A 24,885-nucleotide genomic window follows, 5' to 3' on the forward strand; every position below is an offset into this window, starting at 1 on the left:
CCATACTGGTTCCAGTATGGCGTGGTAGGTGACAACTTGGGGGGTGTGGTCGGAGGATTCCCCCCCCTCCCCGTAGTGAAGTAGGGTCTCTTAGGATTTTGGGGTGGCTCATTCCATGATGTGATCTACTTCTCTGGTGGAGTATCCTTGTCTGGTAAAGGTGGTTTTACATGTGTTAAAGTGTGTATCCCAGACTTTCTCCTAGGAGCATATTCTGTGGTAGCTGAGGGCCTCGCTGTAGATAACAGATTTCTTGGGGTGGTTACTAGATCTGTGAAGGTAAGTGCGGTCATCCATGGGGTTTCTTGTATACAGTTGTCTGTAAGGTTCCACTGTTGAAGCTAATCATGGCCAGGAAGTTGTTGCTGCTGTGAGAGTGTTCTTGGGAGAGTTTGATGGATGGGTGGTGGGTTGTTGAAGTAGTGGTGGAAATCCAGAAGGAAGTTAGGTCATCTGTCCAGAGGATGAATATAATATCAATGTATCTTAGGTACATTGGTTTCATGGTGCATTTGTCCAGAAATTCTTCCTCAAGGTGGCCCACAAAGAGGTTGATATTGGTATTATTTTCATCCTGTGGACAAATGATCGAAACCTCCCTACAGGTTTCCACCACAACTTCCCTTAAATGGTCCCTTAAAATATGTGTTAACTACTTATGCTAAGTAGTTCCACCTTGTATTTAGTTGCACCACTCTGAGTACCTTTCCCAGATCTGAAGAAGAGCTTGGCATAGCTCAAAAGCTTTTCACCATCACCAACAGAAATTGGTTCAATACAATATATTATACCTCATCCACCTTGTGTCACTAGGTCTGAAGACAGGCCTCACCTACTGCACATGACAGTAGAATTGGTTCCATGATCTCAACTGTTAAGGACAGAAGGTGTCTGACTAGTAGGAACTAGCTCTGTTACAGAAGTGCAAGGATACATTTCATTTTCAATAATCCTAGTGAAGGAGACACTGAGTTCTACATAGGAGCTAGGAGAATTAGCAAGAAGGGGAGGAGCATTCATCTTAGGCCCTGTCTACACTAAAGGGAAAAGTCGATCTAAGCTACGCAATTTGAGTTACGTGAATAGCGTAACTCAAATCGACATCGCTTAGATCTACTTACCGCAGGGTCCACACTATGCGATGTCGACGAGAGACGCTCTCCTATTGACTCCCCTTACTCTTCTCAATCCGGTGGAGCACAGGAGTCGACAGGAGAGCAATCTACGGTTGATTTAGTGGGTCTTCACTAGACCCGCTAAATCAACGCCGATGCATGTATTGCCACTCGTTGATCCCCCAGTAAGGATAAACAAGCCCTTAGTTAAATCCTTCACCACAGAGAAAGAACAAGTCAAGAATAGGAAGGAGCCGCAGCAGAATGCAGGCTGCCAGCAGCAGGGCAGGTGGCTCACACTCTCCCTGCTTACTAGGTATCATAGCAACACTTTCAATCTTCAAAGCACATTGCAAATGTTCATGAGAGAGGAGGTCTCATGCTATACAGAGGCAGGGCCGCCCAGAGGGGGGGGCAAAGGGGGCAATTTGCCCCGGGCCCCGGGCTCCGCAGGGGCCCCCAAGAGAAGAGCGGAGGCTCCCGCCTCCGCCCCTCTCCTGGAGCCTCAGCGCATCAAGCGCCGAGTCTCCGGCCGAGCCCCTGAGCCCCGCCCCGATCCGAGCCGCGTGGTGAGGGGGCGGGGCAGCTGCCTCCGCTCGGCGTGGAGCTCCCAGCCCCGCCCCCTCACCACGCGGCTCTGAGCGGGACGGAGCTCAGGCCCCGCCGGAGACGCGCTCGGGTAAGAGGCTGAGGCCGGGGCGGGGGGGGGGGAAGCGGGACCTGCCGCCGCCGCCGAAGCGCAGCCCGGGGTCTTTGGCGGCGGGGGGCCCCTTCTGTTCCGGGACCCGCCGCCGAAGTGCCCCGAAGGCCCGCGGCGGGGACCCCCCCCCGCCACCGAATTACCGCCGAAGACCGGGCTGCGCTTCGGCGGCGGGTCCCACTTCGGCGGTAATTCGGCGGCGGGGGGCTCCCGCCGCGGGTCTTCGGGGCACTTTGGCGGTGGGTCCCGGAACAGAAGGGCCCTCCGCCGCCGAAGACCCCGGGCCCCCGGAATCCTCTGGGCGGCCCTGTACAGAGGAATACAGGAGTTAGCACTATACAATTCATTAGCTAGGATTAAAGTGTGCTCAAATGCATAGATTCTGAAACTCAGGCTACAAAGCAAAGTGTTCAAATACTTACCGTTCCAACTCGGTTTATGGCACATGTAAAACAGTGATTAGCAATAGCTGCATTTCTTGCTTCAATTGGCCACAGTGACTCGCTGCAAAATAGTAACAAAAAGGTGGTGATTATTGTTTATTTGCATGGCTCATAGATAAATTTGGATATTTCATGGGCTATGGACACCTGTAATTTTGAGCCTCTCGATCAGGGAAACCAAAGCTAACTACAGCCAACTGCTGTCAATTATCTTGGATCACAAAGAGTGGCCACCATTAATAGTCAGCATTTTACACCAGATTCAGCATAGTTACCAACATTATTTCCATTCCACATATAGGGAGAGGCTATTTTATCTGGTAACTTGACAAAGCTGACTTTTAATGGTGACCACCATGATGAGAGTTTTAAATGCCTGGCTTGAGATTTCCAAGCAGTCCAGGGAATTTAGATATGCACCTTCCATTAAAGTTATTGGGAGAAAAAATTTTCAACACAGTCTGGAAGACTTATACGTTAATTTTCAGGAATCCAAATAATATTTTGCAGCGGTGTAGAAAGTTTCTCGCTCTCATTGCCCCCCTCCCCCTTTCTCCAGGAGCAGTTTCTGAGGCAGGCAATGGGAAACCAGATTGTCTGAAAGCTAGAAAAAAATTCCACCCCTTTTGCTCACCTTGTTCTACTTGCAGGTTTCATAGAAATTTTCAACCAGTCATTCCCCTATGTTGGGCTGACAGAACAAAAGAGCAAGCTTGACAAAAGCAGCCCTGTAACATTTCGATCATTATCCGTTAAACCAGTCTCCACACTGTATAGAAAACCAAGAACCGAGAAATGGGAAAGAATTCCTTCTCCTCCACCTTAACCCCTCAGTCTTTTTCCAAACTGGGATTCAATTTTGGAGACACTGAAAACTCAGTGTAGTTTTAGCCATGTCAGTCCCAGGATATTAGAGAGACAAGGTGTGTGAGGTAATATCTTTTATTAGACTAACTTTTGAAGAAGAGCTCTGTGTGGCTCGAAAACCTCTCTCTCTCATCAACAGCAGTTGGGCCCATAAAAGATATTACTTCACTCCCCTTGTCTCACTGAAAACACAGGAAGCCTTCCTTTCATTAAGCATATTGAGACACAGGGATCAGATCAGTCGAGAAGATATGGTTTGACAGTACCTACAGCACTGAAAAACAAGAGTGACTGGGTGTACACTCCTCTACAAAATCACCCTCATAACAGCAGGTAGCTGCCCAATATTGAGCTCCAAGGGGAGAGTGTGGGTGGATGACTGTCATAAGTAAATCTCAAGAAGACTCAGGCACCTACAAGATGCTCATTGGTTTGATTGAAAGGACTTGGTTTATTATTCCCCCTCTTCCGCCCCCACCCTCATCCCCAACTGCTGAGCCAACCTGCCAGCACTTCTAAGAAAAAAGGGACTTCGTTGAAAGGCTCCTGCAAATTACAATTTCACAGAAGGAAAGAGAAATACTGAGGGAAAAGAGACTATAGCCAAGAGGTTACTACAGAACAGCGTTCTTCCATTTTCCTAGAGACTCTTTTCTGCATGGGACTCAAGAGTCCTCTTCCTGCAATAAAAATTATACCCTCAAAAAGCAACCAAGAGAAGAAAGCCAATAATCAGGAGAGCCTGGAGCACCCAGAAAAGCAATGAAGTGCCTCAGGAAGGCAGTGTAATTTCTGTTTGCTCTCCTCCTAATGGGCTGTAAATGGACCAACATCACAAACATTATTTTAATGGTGATATTTGTAAAGCCCACTACACGTGACTCTGTATTTACTAAACTCTTTTCTAAGGACATTTTCCAATATTAAACAACCTAAATCAGCAGCTATCAGCTCTTATCGGGAAACAGAATTGCCTTAGGCAGTCTGAGTGACAGGATGCTGTACACTTACTGATTCAAAATTATAGTTCCCTTCCACACCACTCCAAATATACAATTCCCTGTACTGGGCTTGGTTGTGGGTGCGTGATTTATGTATTCACTATGCACTTATTTATCCATAATCACACTTCTCTGGCTACTGCAATCTCCCTACTCTGAGCAGCTCACGTATTCAGAATGTTCAAGCTGTTTGCCAGCAACAAAGATTGGCCTCACTGCTTCAATCCCTTCGGCTGATGCAGAAAAATTCCAAATGTACATGAAAGAGAAGAGGAGCCATGGGAGAACACAGAAAATGGGGCTGTCAAAACTTTTTAAAAAATCAATCCCTTCTCCATGATTTAAAACTTTTCTGTTCTCTCCTGTTCCGTTCAGCAGGGCTCTTGTTCCCAGAATAACTCATACATTTATGTTTACACAGTTTACACTGGGAAAGGCCCCTCCCATCTCTTTGTTTTTAAAGACAATGAAAGCGAAGATATATTGCAATTATTCTGGACAGACAAGCCCTGCTGAGTCAAAGGAAGGGAAAGCAGGGGCCTAAAGGGGGTGCAGTTAGTTTGGAGAGGTTGATTCCTTTTGTAAGATTTTCTTCCTTCACTTTCAATTTGAATATTACATTTAAAATTTCAATAGCTTAAAACAACAGAACGGGCTTCCTGTTACCGTGATAAAAGCCATATCTTGGGGCTGACTGACTCAAAGGCAGAGTTTATTCAGCCCAGGAAGTGGTTATTACCTCAAATAGGAAGCACTATGGTCTCAGTTCTGCCAGGAGCTCTGAACCCCTATAGAGTTCCTTGCATTACTGGGGCCTAAGTTATTAGAGTCCTCTAACACTACCTACAAATGTTCTATTGAACAGCTCCTCACCTAGGGAAGGAGTGAGCGTCTGAAACAGGCTTAGCATTACTAAATATATTAATATCATTGTTATGCTGGAGGTTGGGCAATCACCCCACTTTGATGAAGTTGTTATGCATGTTATACTAGTTGCCTTCCATTCAGGCTAACTGAGGGGAAAACTAAATGGCCCTTTGTTGGTGATGGCTGAAGCAATGGAAACCACTGCCCAAGGACTAGACCCCGGGCCAAGGGGTTTCATGGGGGTCTTATGAACACAAACACAGGAATGGGATACTGATTTGATTGCAGGGTGTGGGAAGGGGGCAGAGAGGCAGTACAAACAACAGAAGCACACAGGAAAGGTAGCAAGGAAGCCTACCAGCCAGCCAGAGAAGCACTTGTAGTGTGACTCTGAGAAAAAGCTGAGAAAGAGCACATTTGGGTAGAGTGCTGGCTGGAAAGAGGCTTGGAACTGTGAGTAAATAACTGCCTCCTGCTGTTTGATTCCCAGTGCATTCAGGAAAAAAGTATTTTATGTACGTTCTTTGTAAATAAACAGGATTGCACCTGACTCCATCATCAGTTTCTCCTAACGGAAACAAGTGCTTAGGCCAACAAGGGTAATGTTATTATTTCTTATTGGTACTACATTAGCACCTAGATACCAAGTGAAATTGGGGCCCCACTATGCAAGACACTCTATAAACAAAGTGTGAGAGACAGTTCCTGCCCCAGAAATATATATGTTTGAACTCAGCTTTTACTTAGCTTAACCCATTTGACTCCTAGCATCAAAACAGAGCTAATTAAGAACCTGATGTAGGGCAGGGAAGATGACTCAAGGAATCCACTAACGCTATTTGTCTACGTTATGTCAAAATAACTAATTTATATAACTTCCTCCTTGATAACTTGACTCCTGCTATAAAACTTAGTGAATTTCTCACTCAGAGGAGCATCTTTATAAAGAGAGCAACATTAAGGGAACAGAGAAAAGATAATATGGTATAAAATCCTAAAAAAATGCACATTTGAATACCTGCATTTATACCACAGAGCATAAAACAGTATCACAGCATCTGTAGCCAATAGATAAGGCATAGGTCTAAGTTAAGATAGTATTGCAATGAGCCCACAAACCTCAAGGCCTGTAAGAGAAAAGCTTAGTTAAACTAATCAACGTACAAGGCTCAAAAAGCCTTAGCACAAGCAGCTAACCAAGAGTATCCCTAGATCACAAGATATCCCAAGATAGAATGCTGTAATATGCAAGAATGACTAAACTGCTGACAAGCTAACCACAAGATGCTAATTTATACCAGCCTGGAATATTTAAAATTTAAAAATTACGAACATCAACAGATGGCTGACCACCAAAGTGCCACAGTAATTAACTGATGTATATGCTAATAAACTTGAGGTAAAAGGATTAGTAACTATAGGAGAAGGGCACCCCAACATTAGTAGGGTGAGGAAATACAAATAAGGAAAAGAGAATGAAACCCCTACTGAATATACTTTTGGCATAGTGGTTTCAGTGTAACACATTATCAAAGTTGTATCCCAGCCTACATACCGTGGGGAGATGTGACTCTTGGGAGATGCCAGGATGGTAACCACTGGTGATAGTGAATCTGACGGTAAGGATGATGAGTAACATTTTGGATCCTTTTGCAAAGAATGGTGCGAGTATATGGATGTTCAGACGCACGTTCTGTATTCTCTCTATCTACCTTGCTGGGTTGGAGTGTTTGTGATTTTACTAATTGTGTTAATAAAACTATTACATATACAAAAGGTTTTCCTAAGTGAGAGTGTTGGAACCATGCATGTCGGGGCTCCCAACTGGATAGTAATTTTAATAAAACTGGGCCTGATCTTGGGATGAGAACCTACTAATCCTCTGAGTGTAAGCAATATAATTAATACATAATCAACAGGTCAGGCAACACTGCTTACTAGTAGAGGAGTGTACATCCTACAGAACTGGATTTCTTTCAGACTCCACTGTCATTTGGATAAATGAAAAAGTACATGTACTATACTGCGTGTCAAGATGATACATTAACACTTTCTGGAATACTGGACCTTAGCTAATAGATGCACTTGTGATACTGGCAGACTATGTGCCAGCTCATGCCAATGCCCAGGCCTCAATGAATGCTTACAAATGCATAGCTGGAAGCCAGGCCAATTCACTTGTGTAGCAGTATAGAGCAAAGTGACTGCTAAATGTATGAGAGTGTATTTGGTGTTTAAACATCATAAAAAGTAATGGGATGTTACATGCACTATTTTAACTTATCTGTATCCCATTGTAATAGCAAATATTTACATTGTTTATACCCCTGTGACTAAATAACCCATCAATCTGAGAAAGAAGCCTTATGGAATGCAAATGAAGAACTTTAACAGCAAAGTGCTAATTTCAAATCAAGTGGTCATTTTGTGTGGTGATTGGAGAGCAATGACTCTAAATGCATTCCTCACTCTCCGTCCCCAAAGAGCCCACGTGGGTAGTGACCCTGTCAGCTTGTTTCCTATGAGAAGAAGCTAGAAGTATGGATTCAGGGAAAGATCCCTCATCTCTGGAGTGTTTGGACTCTTACAGGGAAGGATACCAGACGCAAAGTGGAGATCCCTAGAGACAATCTGGGTACCTTGAAAAGACTTTTGGGAAACTGGAAATTTATTACATTACTACCACCATTTGGAATTACAAACTGTCTCTCACCTGTACATATATTTTACTTGCTTTAACCTCTCAATAACTCTTACTTCCTTTTCTTAGCTAATAAGACTTTAGTTAGTTTACTCTAGAATTGGCCACCAGTGTTGCCTTTCGTGTAAGATCTAGGATACCAATTGATTTGGGGTAAGTGATGGTTCTCTTGGGACTGGGAGCAACCTGAATCTGGTGTGATTTTGGGGTAAGTGACTTTTTATCAGAAAGTCCAGTTTGTCTGGGTGGCAAAATAGGCTAGAGAGTCTAAGGGGACTGTCTGTGACTCTATGGTAAGACTGATATGGTGATCCAGGAGTTCACATTTGTTACTGGGTTGGTGAAATCTAATTATAGAACACACCACCAGTTTGGGGTGTCTGCCCTGCTTTTGACAGTCTGCCGTGTTGTAGGCACTCACAGTTGTGAACCACTCCAAACTGATATCACCCCCTCCCAAAAAAATTAAGTGTAATTCAAAACATTTTTAAAATGTTGCTGTCCAAAAGAAACATTTAGGAAAAACAAGTATGGTTTTCCTCTTTCAGGAAACATGGGACGTGCAGGTATTTCACTCCACAATACAGCTCATCCCAAGCAATGGACAGCCTACAAGTTGTTTGTACTTTACCTGAGTTCTCCAGTAGTAGCTGAAGGGTTAAAGATAATCTCTGCTCCATTTAGATTGTACATGAGCCAGTTCAGGGGGTGATGGCGCCCAAAACAGATATTCACAGCAATCCTTCCAAACTGAGTCTGGAACACAGGATGCCCTGTGTTGCCCTCCATATAGTAAGTAGACTAGGAAAAGAAAAACACAAAGAGGTGTCTTCAGGTATTTTTCCAAGTTCACCCACGCCCCAGTACCATCCTTTAAAATCCACTAGATCTCTGAGGCACAACGGTATGTGAAAAGACAACACTCCTCAGCCTCTAAATACCTGCACTGTATGTACAGATCCAACAGAAATGACTCTCTTTAGCTGTAGAGATCAAATTCCAGTTCCATTTCTACTTCTCTTTACTCACTGCTGGACATAAGTGCTGTGCCACCTGGCTTTTTCACATGTTCCTGTAGCAATACTGCATTCTCTACGGATTTTATAACCTGGTCACCCTACCCTCCATGCCAAAATGGTAAGAGCAAAAATTACAGCTGCTGCAATTGAAAGCAAGTTGTGACACATGGCCAGAAAGGGTTAAACATCCTGCAAAATAAATAACCCTCAAAAGGTGGGGAGATAATGTTTGTGTTTTTGTGTATTTACGTATGTATGAGTAGGGTCAACAATGTAATCAATAGTCCCTGTCTATGCTGTATTCCGAAAATGCAGAGATCAGAAGGAGAGAGCTGGGCAGTACAAGACATACAATTCTGGGGGAAGGTCTGAGACTGGGAAATTGCTGGTGTCACCCTAACTGTAATTCGTAAGTGGCTGACCAGAGTATTCATGTAATTCAGCTGCAATTGATTTTGCATGCTAGAGCCTGTGTGAGAGCAGGACCAGGAATGGTTCCTCTCACAGCAAGGTAGTGTAAAAGGCACCCTAGGTTGGAGATTTAAGGGGGCACAGCTGTTCAGCAGTCCAGATTTTACCATAGGGAGTGTCACAGAAGGGCCTGGAATTACTTTGTATTAATCTATGAATACTGATGTGTAATAGTTTTGACTGCGACCTGGTCAGTGAGGTAAAATTACTGTATAATTATGGTGGGTTACTAGAATTTCCTATAAGACTGTATTTCTCTAACTTAATATGGAGCTGTGGGAAGAGCAAACAGGAAAGCCACACAATAGATCTAGTTAAGAATACCCAAGCACACACTTGAAAAACTGAGAGCTTCAGTGTCTGCAGCAAGCTGCAAACCTTGTTTTGCAAGAGCTGGGAGATACCAGATCAAAAGACTATGAACAGTTTAAAAGTGTTTTGATTCCTGCGGGGAGGAGGTCACCTGTCAGCAGCTGTCTATGGAGACAGGCTGAGACAGAAAGAGATGGACTCTGTGGAGGGAGTCTAAAGAAGCAAGCCATCCCACATCCAGGGAATGGTATGTCTTAAGGAAAAATCAGATATGCATACAGTGTGTTTTATTGTTTTTAAGATAAACATTTAAGAGAAAAGCCTTGTTCTAAATAAATAAAATTTTGCTTTAAGGAGGCTGTTTGATCACTGCATTTACCTCTGTCATTGCTCTCAGAGGGAACAGAACAGTATGGTCTGAGCCTTGGCCAGACCAGCTGAGATAATCATTGGTAGCACCTGGTCTGAGAGTGGAAGAATTACACAATCCCACCTCAAGTGTGATCCTAAGAGCCCCTCAGTGCCAACTGGCAGAAGGCCCAGTGTTCTGCCCACCAGTCATTAATGTCATTGTGTGATGTATGTACAGATGATGTGTATAGAGTTGTGTGTGTGCTGGAAATATGGAATACAAAGGTCATAATTCTTTGCATCTATGAACAGCGGGTCCCAACTATATGGGTTGGTGATTCTGAGAAGCAGCTGTGAGAAAACCACTTTAGACAAAGGTTGGAGCCTACTGAGGTTGTGTGTAATCTCTTAGAAGTGTATTATACTTTTGTTTTCGTTGTAACCATTTTCTGTTTTATTTCTTGGTATCACTTAAATCTCTGTTTTTTATTAATAAAAATACTCTTGTTTTATTATAAACTCCCTTCAAAGGTGTTATAGTGAGGTGTTCATTCTCATGCTCAGAGATACCAGGAGGGGTTACAGGTGCAGGTCCCAGTAACTGTGGCAATCTCCTGTCTAATCTGTACTGTCAATGTCTTCTTAAATTGCGAACTCCCATGGCAATTGACCATATCTCCTCCTTTTATGTCTATACAGCGCGTACCACACTGAGGCTTAGGGTGACCAGATGTCCCAGTTTTTATAGGGACAGTCCCAATTGTTAGGTCTTTTTCTTGTATAGGCTCCTATTACCCCCCACCCCCATCCCGATTTTTCACACTTGCTGTCTGGTCACCCTACTGAGGCTGCTCAATTAAGAATCTGAGAAGCAACTTATTGTTAGTTTGTGTGTCTCTAGCAAGACATTTTTTAAGTCCATCAGAAGCAGGATGCCTGCCAAACAAGAAGTAGGGCCATTAGATGACCAAGATGTTAAAAAGGGAACTCAAGGATGACAAGGCCATTGCAGAGAAGCTAAATTAATTCTTTGCATTGGTCTTCACTGTAGAGGATGTACGGGAGATACCCACATCAGAGCTATTATTTTTGGTCGACAAATCTGAAGTACAGTCCCACACTGATGTGTAAACAGAGGACGTGCTAAAACAAATTGGTAAATTAAACAGTAATAAGTCACCAGGACCAAATGGAATTCACCCAGGAGTTCTGAAAGAACTCAAATATGAAACTCCAGAACTACTAACTGCAGTATTTAACCTATTGCTGAAATCAGCCTCTGTACCAGATGACTGGAAGGTAACTAAGGTAACACGGATATTTAAAAAGGGCTCCAGAGGCAACCTTGGCAACTACAGGCCACTGAGCCTAATTTCAGTACCAGGCAAATTGTACAGAACAGAATTATCAGACACATAGTAAACACGATTTGTGGGGGAAGAGTCAACATGGCTTTTGTTAAGGAAAATCAGGCCTCAGCAATCCATCAGAATTCTTTGTGGGTGTGTGGATAAGGTGATCCAGTCCATATAGCATACCTGGATCTTCAGAAAGCCTTTGACCAGGTTCCTCACCATAGGCTCGTAAGGAAACGAATTAGTAAGGCTACAATTTAGGCATGGGTATTTTTAGTAGAAGTCATGAACAGGTCATGGCCAATAAACAAAAATTCATGGCCCATGACCTGTTCATGACTTCTACTATAAATAACCCTCACTAAATCTGCGGGGCGGGCTGCTGCTGTGGGGAGTGAGCTAGGGGGCCACTGCTGGGAGGGAGTACTGGGGGAGCCGCTGCTGGGAGGGGCAGCGGCACCAGCTGCTGAGGGCCAACAGAGCAGCAGCTGCTTCAGCCACCCTGGGAACACTTCCAGGTGCCGCTGAGCAGCGGCTGCTCCAGCCACCAGAGGGAGCGCTGCCTGGGCAGTCCCAGGACTGGCCACCCCAGGAACTGCTGCCTGGGCAGTCCCCGGGGCCAGCCACACCGGCCGCTGCCCGGGTGGTCCCTGGAGCCAGCTGCGCGAGGCTGCCTGAGCAGTGGCCAGTGTAGCTGGCTACAGGGCCACCTAAGTGGCTGGCTGCAGAGCCACTCTAGCAGCAGCCAATGTGGCTGTCCCTGGGGCTACCTGAGCAGCTGGCCCCGGAGCCAACTGCTTGGGCGCCCCAGGAGTCAGCCACAGTGGCTGCTGCAGAAGTCACGGAAAATTACGGAATCCGTGACTTCCGCAACCTCCAGGACAGATACAGAGCCCTACTAATTAATCACGGGATAAGAGGGAAGGTCCTCTCATGGCTCAGTAACTGGTTAAAAGATAGCAAAAAAGAGTACGAATCAATGGTCAATTTTCACAATAGAAAGCGGTCAATAGGGGTGTGCCTTAAGGATCTGTATTGGCACCAGTGCTGTTCAACATTCATAAGTTATCTGGAAAAGGGAGTGAACAGTGAAGTGGCAACATCTGCGGATGATATAAAATTATTCAAGACAGTTAAGTCCAAAGCTGACTGCAAAGAGTTAGGTTAGGTCTACACTTAAAACACTATAATGGCACAGCTGCAGCTGCGCTGCTGTACCACTTCAGTGTAGACACTACAGCGACGGGAGGGATTCTCTGTAGGTAATTCACCTGCAGGTGGTAAATAGGTTGACAGAAGAATTCTTCCATTACCCTAGCACTGTCTACACTGGAGGTTAGGTCAACTTAATGATGTCTCTCAGATATATGGATTTTTCACACCCCTTTTCAGTGTAGACCAGTCCTTACAAGGGGAATCTCACAAAACTGAGTGACTGAGCAACAACATGGCAGATGAAATTCAACATTGATAAGTGCAAAGTAATGCACATTAGAAAAAATAATCCCAACTATACATACATAATGATGGGTTCTAAATTAGCTGTTACCACTCAAGAAACAGATCTTGGAGTCACCGTGGATAGTTCTCTGAAAACTTCAGCTCAATGCACAGCAGTGGTCAAAAAGGCTAAAAGAATATTAGGAACTATTAGGAAAGGAATAGAAAGAAGACAGAAAATATTATAATGCCGCTACATAAATCCAAGGTTTGCCCACACTTTGAATACTATGTCCAGTTCTGGTCACCCAGTGTCAAAAAGGGTCTAGTGGAACTGGCAAAGGTACAAAGAATGGCAACAAAGGGAAGAGCTTCCATATGAGGAGAGACTGAAAGGATTAGGGCTGGTCTGTTTATAAAAGATTTGACTAAAGAGAGATATGATAGAGGTCTATAAAATCATGAATGGTGTCAAGAATGGTGTATTTACCTCTTCACATAACACACAAACCAGGTATCACCCAATAAAATTAATAGGCAGCAGGTTTAAAAACAAACATAAGTACTTCTTCACACAATGCACCGTCAACCTGTGGAACTCATTGCCAGGGGATGTTGTGAAGACAAAAAAAGATAACTGGGTTCAAAAAAGAATTAGATAAATTCCTGGAGGATAGGTCCATCAATGGCTATTAGCCAAGATGGGCAGAGATGAAACCTCATGCTCCAGGCAACCCTTAACCTTTGACTGCCAGAAGCCAGGAGTGGAAGACAAGGTGAATCATTCCCAAATTCCCCTTGAAGCTCTAGTACTAGCCACTGTCAGAGACAGGATACTGGGCTAGATGGACCACTGGTCTGATCCAGCATGACAGTTATGTTCTAATAAATAATTCTATTTCAAAACAGATCTGCCTATATTGTATCTTTTAAATTTATTTTTATTTCTCAGTCCTATGTTTTTTCTACTATGATAGGAGAAGAAAAACAAGATTGTTATTGCTTGGGGGAATTCATCAGCTCTTGCTCTTTATTCCTCACCAGAGGTCATAATCATCTCCACAGCAACTAATTGATGTCTCAAGGAAGATTGATTTTTGTTTATTTATACACTCTCCCACACAGGGCTGAAAAGGTTAGAGACCAACCTTTTTCCCCTTTACATTTAGTTCTCATTGATTTGCCATGGATGATTGCAAGCTGGCATGTTTCCCAACCTGCTCCACAAAGACAGTCCACCCAGTCTGAGAAATCCAACTTACTGCCCTCCTCAGGTTTGGGTTTTGTTACTTTATAGTTGTTTTCTCTGTTAATAAAGATCGGAATAATCCTTCCCCCTAGTCTGAGCTGCTCAGCCCTCACCCAAGGTCTGTCTGTCTCTCTCTTTTCAGAAAGCCAGGACCACCTCTGTAATATCCAGGCAGAGTAACAAGTCACCAGCAGAATATCCTTAACCCCTTCCAAGCAGGATCAACACTTTTTAACAAGGTGGGGTGTTTTAGGCAAACACTACTTACCCATTACACTGAAGCTGATAGAGCAGGAATTGTCAAATTGTTTAAATATGTTAATCGATTGTTTTGATGCTTCCCCTGGCACTCATGATCACATGGACCACCTCCCATTGGTGATCACATAACATCCCTGTGGCAACTGCAGCAATTGCATGCATAGAAAAGTGAAAGTACTCATATATATAGTTTAGCTGCCTTTCATTGCAGTTTCACAGCTGGAAATGAAGAGAAACATGCAACCAGCAAGTGCTGCACAGAGGACAGTTGGGAACCTCTGAGACAGAGTGTTCTAGGCCCATACAGTATGAATATGGTATTTATTATGTATGGATTTAACTGTTAAATAAGGTGTGAAGAACATGGAAGGTATGTGTATTAATTTTTATGAATATTTATGTGTGTGTGTAGGGAAGGGGGAGGATTTGGTGGTTACTGTAGTGCTGGCTAAAAGGCAGCTAAGGGTTAAATCTTTCAGGAACCTGAAACAACTGCTGAAGACAGAAGTCAGTTGCCTGGTGCTCAGTCAATACTATGAATCCACTGTATGAAGGCTACCTCCAACCCGCTCTGGAGAAATGTATACACCAGTTTCGTCAGCTCCAGGGGCTTGGCTTGAAACATCAGGAGATCTCTGGGTGGGAAATTTCAAACAAAGGAACTTTGAAATGGATAAAAGGCAGCTTGGATCTTGAGGGACACAGCACGCTGACGGGATGGTGGGGGAGGGCTGCCTATGAGAGAGGCAATAGTTGCAGGGGTGCAGCCTGCTTCATGCAACCCAATGCTTTGGGGCTGCCTGGGTTAAGCAGAATCTATTTAAACTAGCAAGGAAAGGTTAGGTTTAGGTAAAATATGCATTTAGGCATTTGTTATTTTTAACCCTTTTCTCTCTGCTTGTGATGTTCCTACAGATAAATAAATTATACTCTGTTTTGAACAAGCTGCTCTCTGTCATTGCATTTACAGCTCCCTGAGAGAATTCTGGATCAGGTCAAACCCAGTTGGCTCTGCTGGAGGTAATATGGTTTGTAAATAAAGGTGCTGTAAACTCATGGTCCAGTCAAAAGTGGGATGAATTGCAGGATTAGAGAAGTGCAGGTATAGGCCTGTCACCTGAAAAAAGTGCCCATGGAGAGATACAAAGAAATCACAGGTACAGTTCATCCCTGAACCATATAATACAAGGCTCGTCAGCTTACAAGAAATTCGCCAGAAGTATGACTTCATCAGTGCCCCACAACTGACACACCATGGCTATGAATTACACAATTTTTATAAAGCTCCTCAATATTTTTGTGAAGTTGCTTTTAGAAAAACCCATTGGGATGATAACCTGTAGAGAGGAACAGATTATTTTGGGGAAATATTATAAAACAAAGAAAATAACTTAAAATAAATCAAAGCTACAATAGCATCTTGAGGATTCTGGTGGCATCATATTCCATGCTTATGATTTATGAGCGCACCAGAAACCCCGCAGTGGCATCATCACAGCCACACAATTCTACCTTGACAAAATGGATAGGACAGTTATGCAGCTACACTTTCCAACACTCTACCATATAGAAACAAGCAAGAGCTACAAAGTGAGGACAGTTTATTATAAACAATGCTACATCTCACCTCATTGAAATCTCCAATCCTTGGAATGTGATTTTTCCTGCTCTTCCCAAGGACAGATCCAGAGTTTGAAATCACCACTGCAGTGTTCCACAAAGTTCCTCCATGTACATCATCTCTCTCCAGAATTGGAGACACCACAACCATATTGTGCTTCTTTGCCAGCTATAGAAATGAATAGAAAATCTCTATTACAGCAAAGCCTGTTATGATTAACTCTGTTTTCATCTTTTCCCCCTCAAAGTAGAATACAGGAGAGGTTTTCATTCTGTGCATTATTCTGACCTCAGCTAAGCACTAGTGATGAATATATGATGTACTGAAACTCTAGTGTTACAACATTTTTCTTGTTCAGAGAGGGATACCTCAGTGAAAACTTGTCAGTCTGAATCCTTCTAGAAGAAGCATCAAGTTCCAGTTAGATGAGTTCTGCTGTAGCAGCAGTTTTTAACCTGTAGGCCAGATCCACCCGCACCCAAAAGGGGCATAAGGAACTGCTGAGAAATAAGCACAGGGGGAGGGTGTAATCCTGCTCGCATTCCTTCATTCTGATACACTGCTTAGTGGATTTGTGTAACAAGAGCTGGTCAAAAAAGGTTAAAAAAAAAGGGACATGCTTAAAAGAACATTTTTTATTTTCTGAAAAATAATAAATCAGTTTAAAAAAAAACATAAAACTGAATTTTTTTTCAATTTTTGTTTTACCTTCATTCTCCAGTGACAATTTTTCAAAAAAATTCTCGTTTCATTCAAATAGCCATTTTCCACTGAAAAAATGTTTCTACTCAGAATTTTTGACCAGCTCTACTTAACAACTCGCATCTGAGCCTCAGATTCTAACGCTTCCCATAAACTCTGGTACTGATTCCTGATGCCTTCTACAAAGAACCAGAGCAAAGGATTAATGAATACACTTGCTAAGGCTTTCCTGTGAATGCCTGACAGGTGAAGTCACAGTATGGAAAGTGGACAACTCTATGCAGACATTTATTAAATCGGTCTGGACCTACTAGTCATTTTGATTCTCTTTGCAAAGCATCTCATGTTTGGCTTCTAGCTATGGGATAAAGCATTCAGGTTCTCTTCAGCACCAATTCAGTGGTATATGAAACTGAATTCCAACAGTTGGGAACAAAAGGATTCAGGCAAGGCAGAGTCTTCAACGGATGTCTCAGGAATGACTCTCTAGAACTAAGTCCTGGATTCTACTGGCTGCTCATCATTTAAGCATTATTTGTCCTTGTATTCTTCCTTCCATTAAATTTAGTGTTAGTAACATAACAGAAAGACATTACACAATTTGATGATCCCCAATTATGCTAGGTATAGAACCGTGGCACTGTGCACCAATAGCAAATCCTTTTTTGAGTAGGATTTTAAATTAGTCATCGAGTCATAGACTAAGGTCAGAAGGGATCATTATGATCATCTAGTCTGACCTCCTGCACAACGCACCCACGCACTCCTGTAATAAACCCCTAACCTATGTCTGAGTTATTGAAGTCCTCAAATCATGGTTTAAAAACTTCAAGGTGCAGTGAATCTTCCAGCAAGTGACCCGTGCCACACGCTGCAGAGGAAGGCAAAAAAACCTCTGCCAATCTGCCCTGGAGGAAAATTCCTTCCCGACCCCAAATATGGCAATCAGCTAAACCCTGAGCATGTGGGCAAGACTCACCAGCCAGACACCCAGGAAACAATTCTCTGTAGTAACTCAGATCCCACCCGATCTAACATCCCATCACAGGCCATTGGGCATATTTACCGCTAATAGTCAAAGATCAATTAATTGCCAAAATTAGGCTATCCCATCATATCATCCCTTCCATAAACTTATCAAGCTTAGTCTTGAAGCCAGAGATGTCTCTTGCCCCCATTGCTCCCCTTGGAAGGCTGTTCCAGAACTTCACTCTGATGGTTAGAAACCTTTGTCTAATTTCAAGTCTAAACTTCCTGATGGCCAGTTTGTATCCATTTGTTCTTGTGTCCACATTGGTACTGAGCTTAAATAATTCCTCTCCCTCCCTGGTATTTATCCCTCTGATATATTTGTAGAAAGCAATCATATCTCCCCTCAGCCTTCTTTTGATTAGGCTAAACAAGCCAAGCTCTTTGAGTCTCCTTTCATAAGACAGGTTTTCCATTCCTCGGATCATCCTAGTTGCCCTTTTCTGTACCTGTTCCAGTTTGAATTCATCCTTCTTAAACATGGGAGACCAGAACTGCACGCAGTATTCCAGATGATGTCTCACCAGTGCCTTGTATAACAATACTAACACCTCCTTATCTCTACTGGAAATACCTCGCCTGATGCATCCCAAGACCACATTAGCTTTTTTCACGGCGATATCACATTGGTGGCTCATAGTCATCTTGTGATCAACCAATACTCCGAGGTCCTTCTCCTCCACTGTTACTTTCAACTGACGAGTCCTCAGCTTGTAACAAATATTCTTGTTATTAATCCCAAACGCATGACCTTGCACTTTTCACTATTAAATTTCATCCTATTACTATTACTCCAGTTTACAAGGTCATCCAGACCTTCCTGTATGATATCCCAGTCCTTCTCTGTACTGGCAATACCTCCCAGCTTTGTGTCATCCGCAAACTTTATTAGCACACTCCTGCTTTTTGTGCCAAAGTCAGTAATAAAAAGATTAAATAAGATTGGTCCCAAAACCGATCCCTGAGGAACTCCACTAGTAACCTTCCTCCAGCCTGACAGTTCATCTTTCAGTATGACCTGTTGTAGTCTCCCCTTTAACCAGTTCCTTATCCACCTTTCAATTTTCATACTGATCCCCATCTTTTCCAATTTAACTAATAATTCCCCATGTGGAACCATATCAAATGCCTTACTGAAATCGAGGTAAATTAGATCCACTGCATTTCCTTTGTTTAAAAAAATCTGTTACCTTCTCAAAGAAGGAGATCAGGTTGGTTTGGCACGATCTACCTTTTGTAAAACCATGTTGTATTTTGTCCCAATTACCACTTATCTCAATGTCCTTAACTACTTTCTCCTTTAAATTTTTTTCTAAGACCTTGCATACTACAGATGTCAAACTAACAGGCCTGTAGTTACCCGGATCACTTTTTTTCCTTTCTTAAACATAGGAACTATGTTAGCAATTCTCCAGACATATGGTACAACCCGAGGTTACAGATTCATTAAAAATTCTTGCTAATGGGCTTGCAATTTCATGTGCCAGTTCCTTTAACATTCTTAATGAAGATTATCTGGGCCCTCCAATTTAGTCCCATTAAGCTGTTTGAGTTTGGCTTCTACGTCGGATGTGGTAATATCTACCTCCATATCCTCATTCCCATTTGTCATCCTGCCATTATCCCTAAGCTCCTCATTAAAGACTGAGGCAAAGTATTTGTTTAGCTATTGGGCCATGCTTAAATTATCCTTAACCGCCTCTCCATCCTCAGCGTTTAGTGGTCCCACTTCTTCTTTCTTTGTTTTCCTCTTATTTATATGACTATAGAACCTTTTACTATTGGTTTTAATTCCCTCTGCAAGGTCCAACTCTATATGGCTTTTGGCCTTTCTCACTTAATCCCTACATGTTCTGACCTCAATAAGGTAGCTTTCCTTGCTGATCCCTCCCATCTCCCACTCCTTGTAGGTTTTCTGCTTTTTCTTAATCACCTCTCTGAGATGCTTGCTCATCCAGCTTGGTCTACAACTCCTGTCTATGAATTTTTTTCCCTTTCTTGTTATGCAGGCTTCTGATAGTTTCTGCATCTTTGACTTGAAGTAGTTCCAGGCCTCCTCCACCTTTAGATCCACAAGTTCTTCAGTCCAATCCACTTCCCAAACTAATTTCCTTAATTTTTTAAAGTTAGCCCTTTTGAAAAACCCTAGACACAGATCTATTTTTGTTTATCCTTCCATTTAGTTTGAACTGAATTAGCTCATGATCGCTGGAACCAAGGTTGTCCCCTACAACCATTTCTTCTATGAGGTCTTCACTACTCACCAAAACCAAATCTAAAATGGCATCCCCTCTTGTTGATTCAGCAACTACTTGGTGGAGGAATCCATCAGCTGTCGCATGCAGGAAAAGCTGAGCCCTATTATTATTACTAGCACTTGTCCTCCAGTCTATATCTGGGAAGTTAAAGTCTCCCATGATCACAATATTCCCATTAGTATTTACTTCATTAAAAACATTAAAGAGGTCTCTATCCATATCCAAATCAGATCCCAGTGGTCTATAGCACACCCCAAGCACTATCCCAGGAGAGGCTCTAGTAGCTTTCTTCCCCCGATGTGATTTCTGCCCAGAGAGACTCTAACTCATCCATTCCATCACTTCTTATTTCTTTACAGTTAACCTCATCATTGATATACAATGCTACTCCACCACCTTTGCCTTTATTTCTGTCTTTCCTAAACAGCACATACCCTTCAATACTTGTATTCCAGTCATGACTACGATTCCACCATGTTTCTGTTATCCCTATAATATCTGGTTTCACTTCCTGCACCAGTAACTCTAGTTCCTCCATTTTGTTACCTAGGCTCCTTGCATTGGTGTACAAACATCTTAATTTTTGCTGTTTCGCTTCACTCACATTCTTTACCCGATTAGGCACAGACATTCTATCGCCAGTATCACCTATTAGACTGGTATCTACACTACCCTTCCTCCTTATGGCCATTCTCCTGCCCACGGCTGTCTCCTTTCTTACTTCATTTTCTTCCCTCTCAATGTTAAAATCTGGCGTGGAGATTATTTGGACATCTCCCAATCATCTCCCCCAAATTCCTAGTTTAAAGCTCTCTTAATCAGTTGTGCCAGCCTCCATCCTAGAAGCCTATTTCCCTCCCTACTCAGGTGAAGTCCATCCCGAGAGAACAGTCCTCTGTCCATGAATGCCTCCCAGCAGCCATACATCCCAAAGCCCTCCTTATAGCACCCTGCCTGAACCATCTGTTGATCATCATAATCTTGTCACACCTTTGTTGCCCTTCTCTAGGAACAGGCAGAATCCCACTGAAGATCACCTGAGCCTCTATTTCCTTAAGCGTCTTCCCCAGCCTGGCATAGTTTCCCTTGATATGTTCCAGCGAGAATCTAGCCATATCATTTGTTCCCACATGAAGGACAATCAGTGGATTCTTTCCCGATCCCGTTAGGATCCTCTTCAGCCTCAGGTCCACATCCTGTATCTTAGCACCCAACAGAAAGCGTACCCTTCCATTCTCTGGATCAGGTCTGGTTACAGGACTGTCTATTCTTCTCAGTAAGGAGTCCCCAGACATGTAGACCTGGTGATGGTGCGATTCTCTGGTCTATCCCCTGTTCCCTCTGGCTGCAAGTCCTCTCGATTCCTATTCTCCCTTGCAATCCTCTGTAACCCATCCTGTATCCTCCTGGGGCTCATATTTGGTGTTATCTCCATTGACTCTTCCCCTCTTCCTATAGAACTAGCTGCTCCTTTCTTCTTCCTTGCCCTCCCACCTTCAGTGACCACCTGCTGTGCCCCTTCTTCATTTTCCAACTCCACAAACCTGTTCCTGAGCTCTATTTCTCCTTCACTAGCCCATCTTTTCCTCTGCCTGGTTCTCTTAGTCACATGCTTCCACTGTCCACTTTCCTCACCCAGCAGTCTCCCCTCAGAGTTCTTTGGTCCTGCTTCCATCTGCAAGTCTGAGCTTTTCCCTTCAGCCTCCTCATGTCTTTGCTCCATCATCTGCTTGAACTCCCTTCTAAACTCAACCAGAGTTTCCACGTGCATCTCCAATCCTCTGATCTTTTCTTTCATCAGCTATATCAAGCGACACTTCATGCAGACAAAACTCTTTACATGATCCTGGAAGGGGTACCAGAAGATACCGCAACTTCCACATCCAGTCATCTTCATTGTGTCTTCCACTGCTTGGGTCACTACCACTGCTGCATCTGTATCTGTCATAGCCTTCCCACCTAAGTCCTGTTAGTCTGGGAAACACAAACCAAAACAAAACACCACCACCCACAGCAAAACAAACCCCCCCATGAGCACCACAACACTGCCAGAACACCACACACTCCCTTCACTAGCCTGTCTATTCCTCTGCCTGGTTTTCCTAGTCTTACCCCCCAAACTCCCCTTAAGAACTCCCACTCAAACTCCCCTGTTTACAGCTCTGTTTGCTGGCTCCTGTGCCTAAATTGTTCTTTATTGCAATAGATCAAATATAAGAAAACCTTTGATCAACGAGTTACTGTAGTTATACAGTAGGCAGTGGATCCACACATGTAAATGTATTAATGTTAAAAAGTATAGGTGCTGCCTTGTCCACAGGAATCATAGCATCACAGTACCTTTTAATAGTCTAGCAAGAATATTTTGCACTAAATTTTAGTACTGATAAGTTATTTAACCTTTGGTTAAATGACATTTTCTCTTCTTTCCCCTCATGTCATTTTACTTTTCCATAAGTTTGAATATTTCTTGCAGCATCTGCCCTTAGGTCATTAACCCCACATTGAGAAGTGCCCCACACTTGGCCTAGGTCAGACTGAAGCTGTAAAGTCATTACACATACATGCTTAGTAGGTCAGATCACATCTGGATAGATTCAGGCCCACAACAAACCTGATCATGTCAGTGAATCATTTAATAAAGAAAAATACAACGTCCCTTATAAAACAAGAGAGCTGTAGACTATTTAAGATGGCAGAAGGTGAAAATTATCCTACAATCACTCTTTCACTTAGTGATCCCTGGCCAAATGACTGCCAGCTATTAAAAGGTCACCTCTGTTGCACAGAAAGCTGCATTCTGTGTTACATGTCAGAGAAAGGATGTAGAAGAATCATATGAAAGTGTTTCCTTTTCAGAACATTAGTTAACTCATCAGTTAATATTCTTTGTGTAATGCTTTGCTAATGCATAGTCAGTTCCATTCAAAAGGAATTTCTTGACTAGAAGTTAAAGGTGACTGATTGTGAAGCTTATTCTTCTTGTAAAAATATGGGAAAAATCAGGATAGGAAGTCTCACATATCCTACAGGGAAAAAGGCACTATATAAATGTAAAGTAAGATTTTTTTAAACACTGTTTCATATTGTACGTGTTGTTGTCCATTTGCACTTTCACTAGCTCTCACAATACATGCTTTGAATGTGCTGGAAAATTATTTTTGGTTCTTTAATTCTTACAACTTATAAGACTGATATACAAAAAGTGATCACTGCACAATGGTATGAATTCAGCTTTTTACCTTCTGGCAGAACCTTGTTGTCAGACCATCCTCTGCTGACTCAGCAAATTCAGTCCATGGAAGCTTCTCTCTTGTACAGAATGCAAAGGGCATAGCTAATAAAATAACAACATGAGGAGTCACTACAAAGGCTTCAGATCACTGAGCTGGTATGGGGTGGGTTCTGCTTTACTCATCTAAAACAGGTCAATGAAATGTGTTCAGAAGTTGCTTTTGTGAAAACTGAGAAATAATTACCACATCTGAGTATGGTACTACTATCTCCTTCTCCCTGCACAAAGGAGTTTGATTCTTGAGAATGTATCATTTAGGGGTCTCCAATCTTTAGATTTTCTAGGCTGCAGTCTCACAGAGACACCATGACAGGACCAGCCACGTATAGTTCCAGTGCTCTGTATGCAACAGACCAGGATCTAATTTCCTCTTACTCCACAGCCCAGGAAGGACAAGAAGTGTTGCAGAATCACTCAACACTATGGAGCAAAGACAGCACCTTGTAATCAGCCAACATTTGTTCAATTAAGAAGCCACGCTGAGTCCCTACTAATTTGAAATGGGAGGCCTAGCTGGCCAGAAGAGAAGTAGTTATGATTAGAGACCTGGAGAGTGAAGTTAATATAGGTGAAATGAGAGGGGAAGATTACCCACTATCTCACACTGGGCAGAGGATCCCCTGAAAGAGTGTCTGAGGAAGAAACCTACAAATTAATGACTAAGACATATTTCCCCCAACAGTCACACAAGAGGTCCTTCAATTTTGGTTTTGGCCAGTCTTAATCCCACACATCCTTCATTTTCATTTAAATATTATTTTTCTGTTATTGAGAATCTTCATAAATGAAACAAAACTTCCAAGGAAGAAAAGGGGAAGAGCAGGTGAAAGAACACACAGTAAGCATAACTAAAAGCATCGCCGAGATGCAGTCCCTGCCTTTGCAGACCTACATAGGACCTGCACAAAGCTCTGTTAACAAGGATTCTTTTAAGTTTCTTTCAGAAAATAACGATTAGGATCAGTGGATTGTATCCTGGAATCTCTGTTTCACAGTAGCGGTGGAACATTTTTTAAATATAGGGTACCTGTTAAATGGAGAGGAATTGGCTATTTTCAGAAAATTAAGCATTTTAAAGGCAAAGAATCTGGCCTTGGGGAGGCTACAGAAAATACTCACTCCAAGCCTCTTGAAAGCAGATCACATTGACCCCGCACATTGCAGCCACCTCCACGATCTCCTCTATTCGCCTGTGCAGGGCAGCCACCTGGTTGTAAGAAATTTGACCCTATAAAAACTCATAAATCATAATTCACTTGTAACATTAAGGTTTTGGTTCTGCCACCTTTGTTCACACTAAGTAGTACCTTGCTTGGCACTTCACCCCATTAATTTCAGTGAGAATACTTGTGGGGTAAGTTACTGCTCAACACAAGCAATGGTTGCAGAATTGGCCCTAAAGAGTTAGGGTAATTTTAAAGGTATTTAGGTGCCTAAACCTTCAGATAGGTGCCTAATGGGATTTTCAAAAGCACATATCTGCATCTCTAGGCATTCTATTCTAGATACATTTAAAAAACTGGCCTTTAGTCCCTATATGTGCATTAGAGATCTATAAACCTTAAAAGAGCCACACACAAAAAACCTTTCTGATGCTGTTTTGAGATGTGACATTTAGTAAGGTGAATGAGTAAGCATAATACCACCAGAGGTTAGACCACTCTCTTGAATTGATAGCTGTACATCCTGCAAGCCCATGTAGATTCCAGAACGTCCCCTAAAATACCAGCCCTGGAGCTAGCAAAGTTGTGAACTGACAAAATGCTTGTTGGAGCAGTACGTTGCTTCACTCTTGAGCCCCATACATCTGACAACTTTGACCAGAAGT

The 24,885-nt window shown here is 42.8% G+C and overlaps 1 protein-coding gene across 2 annotated transcripts in view; it reads right to left on the reverse strand.

The window, feature by feature from the left end:
• Nucleotides 1-24,885, reverse strand: part of UPB1 (beta-ureidopropionase 1) — a 40,990-nt gene that overhangs the window by 10,984 nt on the left and 5,121 nt on the right. For both annotated transcript variants that reach the window (XM_044990334.1, XM_044990333.1), the window contains 5 exons: nucleotides 24,177-24,264; nucleotides 23,005-23,099; nucleotides 15,780-15,941; nucleotides 8,326-8,495; nucleotides 2,238-2,319 (listed from right to left, as the gene is read on the reverse strand). In XM_044990334.1, the coding sequence (XP_044846269.1) occupies nucleotides 2,238-2,319; nucleotides 8,326-8,495; nucleotides 15,780-15,941; nucleotides 23,005-23,099; nucleotides 24,177-24,264 (597 nt within the window). The remainder of the gene's footprint in view (nucleotides 1-2,237; nucleotides 2,320-8,325; nucleotides 8,496-15,779; nucleotides 15,942-23,004; nucleotides 23,100-24,176; nucleotides 24,265-24,885) is intronic.

Source organism: Mauremys mutica, chromosome 16 (assembly GCF_020497125.1).
Source record: "Mauremys mutica isolate MM-2020 ecotype Southern chromosome 16, ASM2049712v1, whole genome shotgun sequence".
NCBI lineage: Eukaryota > Metazoa > Chordata > Testudines > Geoemydidae > Mauremys > Mauremys mutica.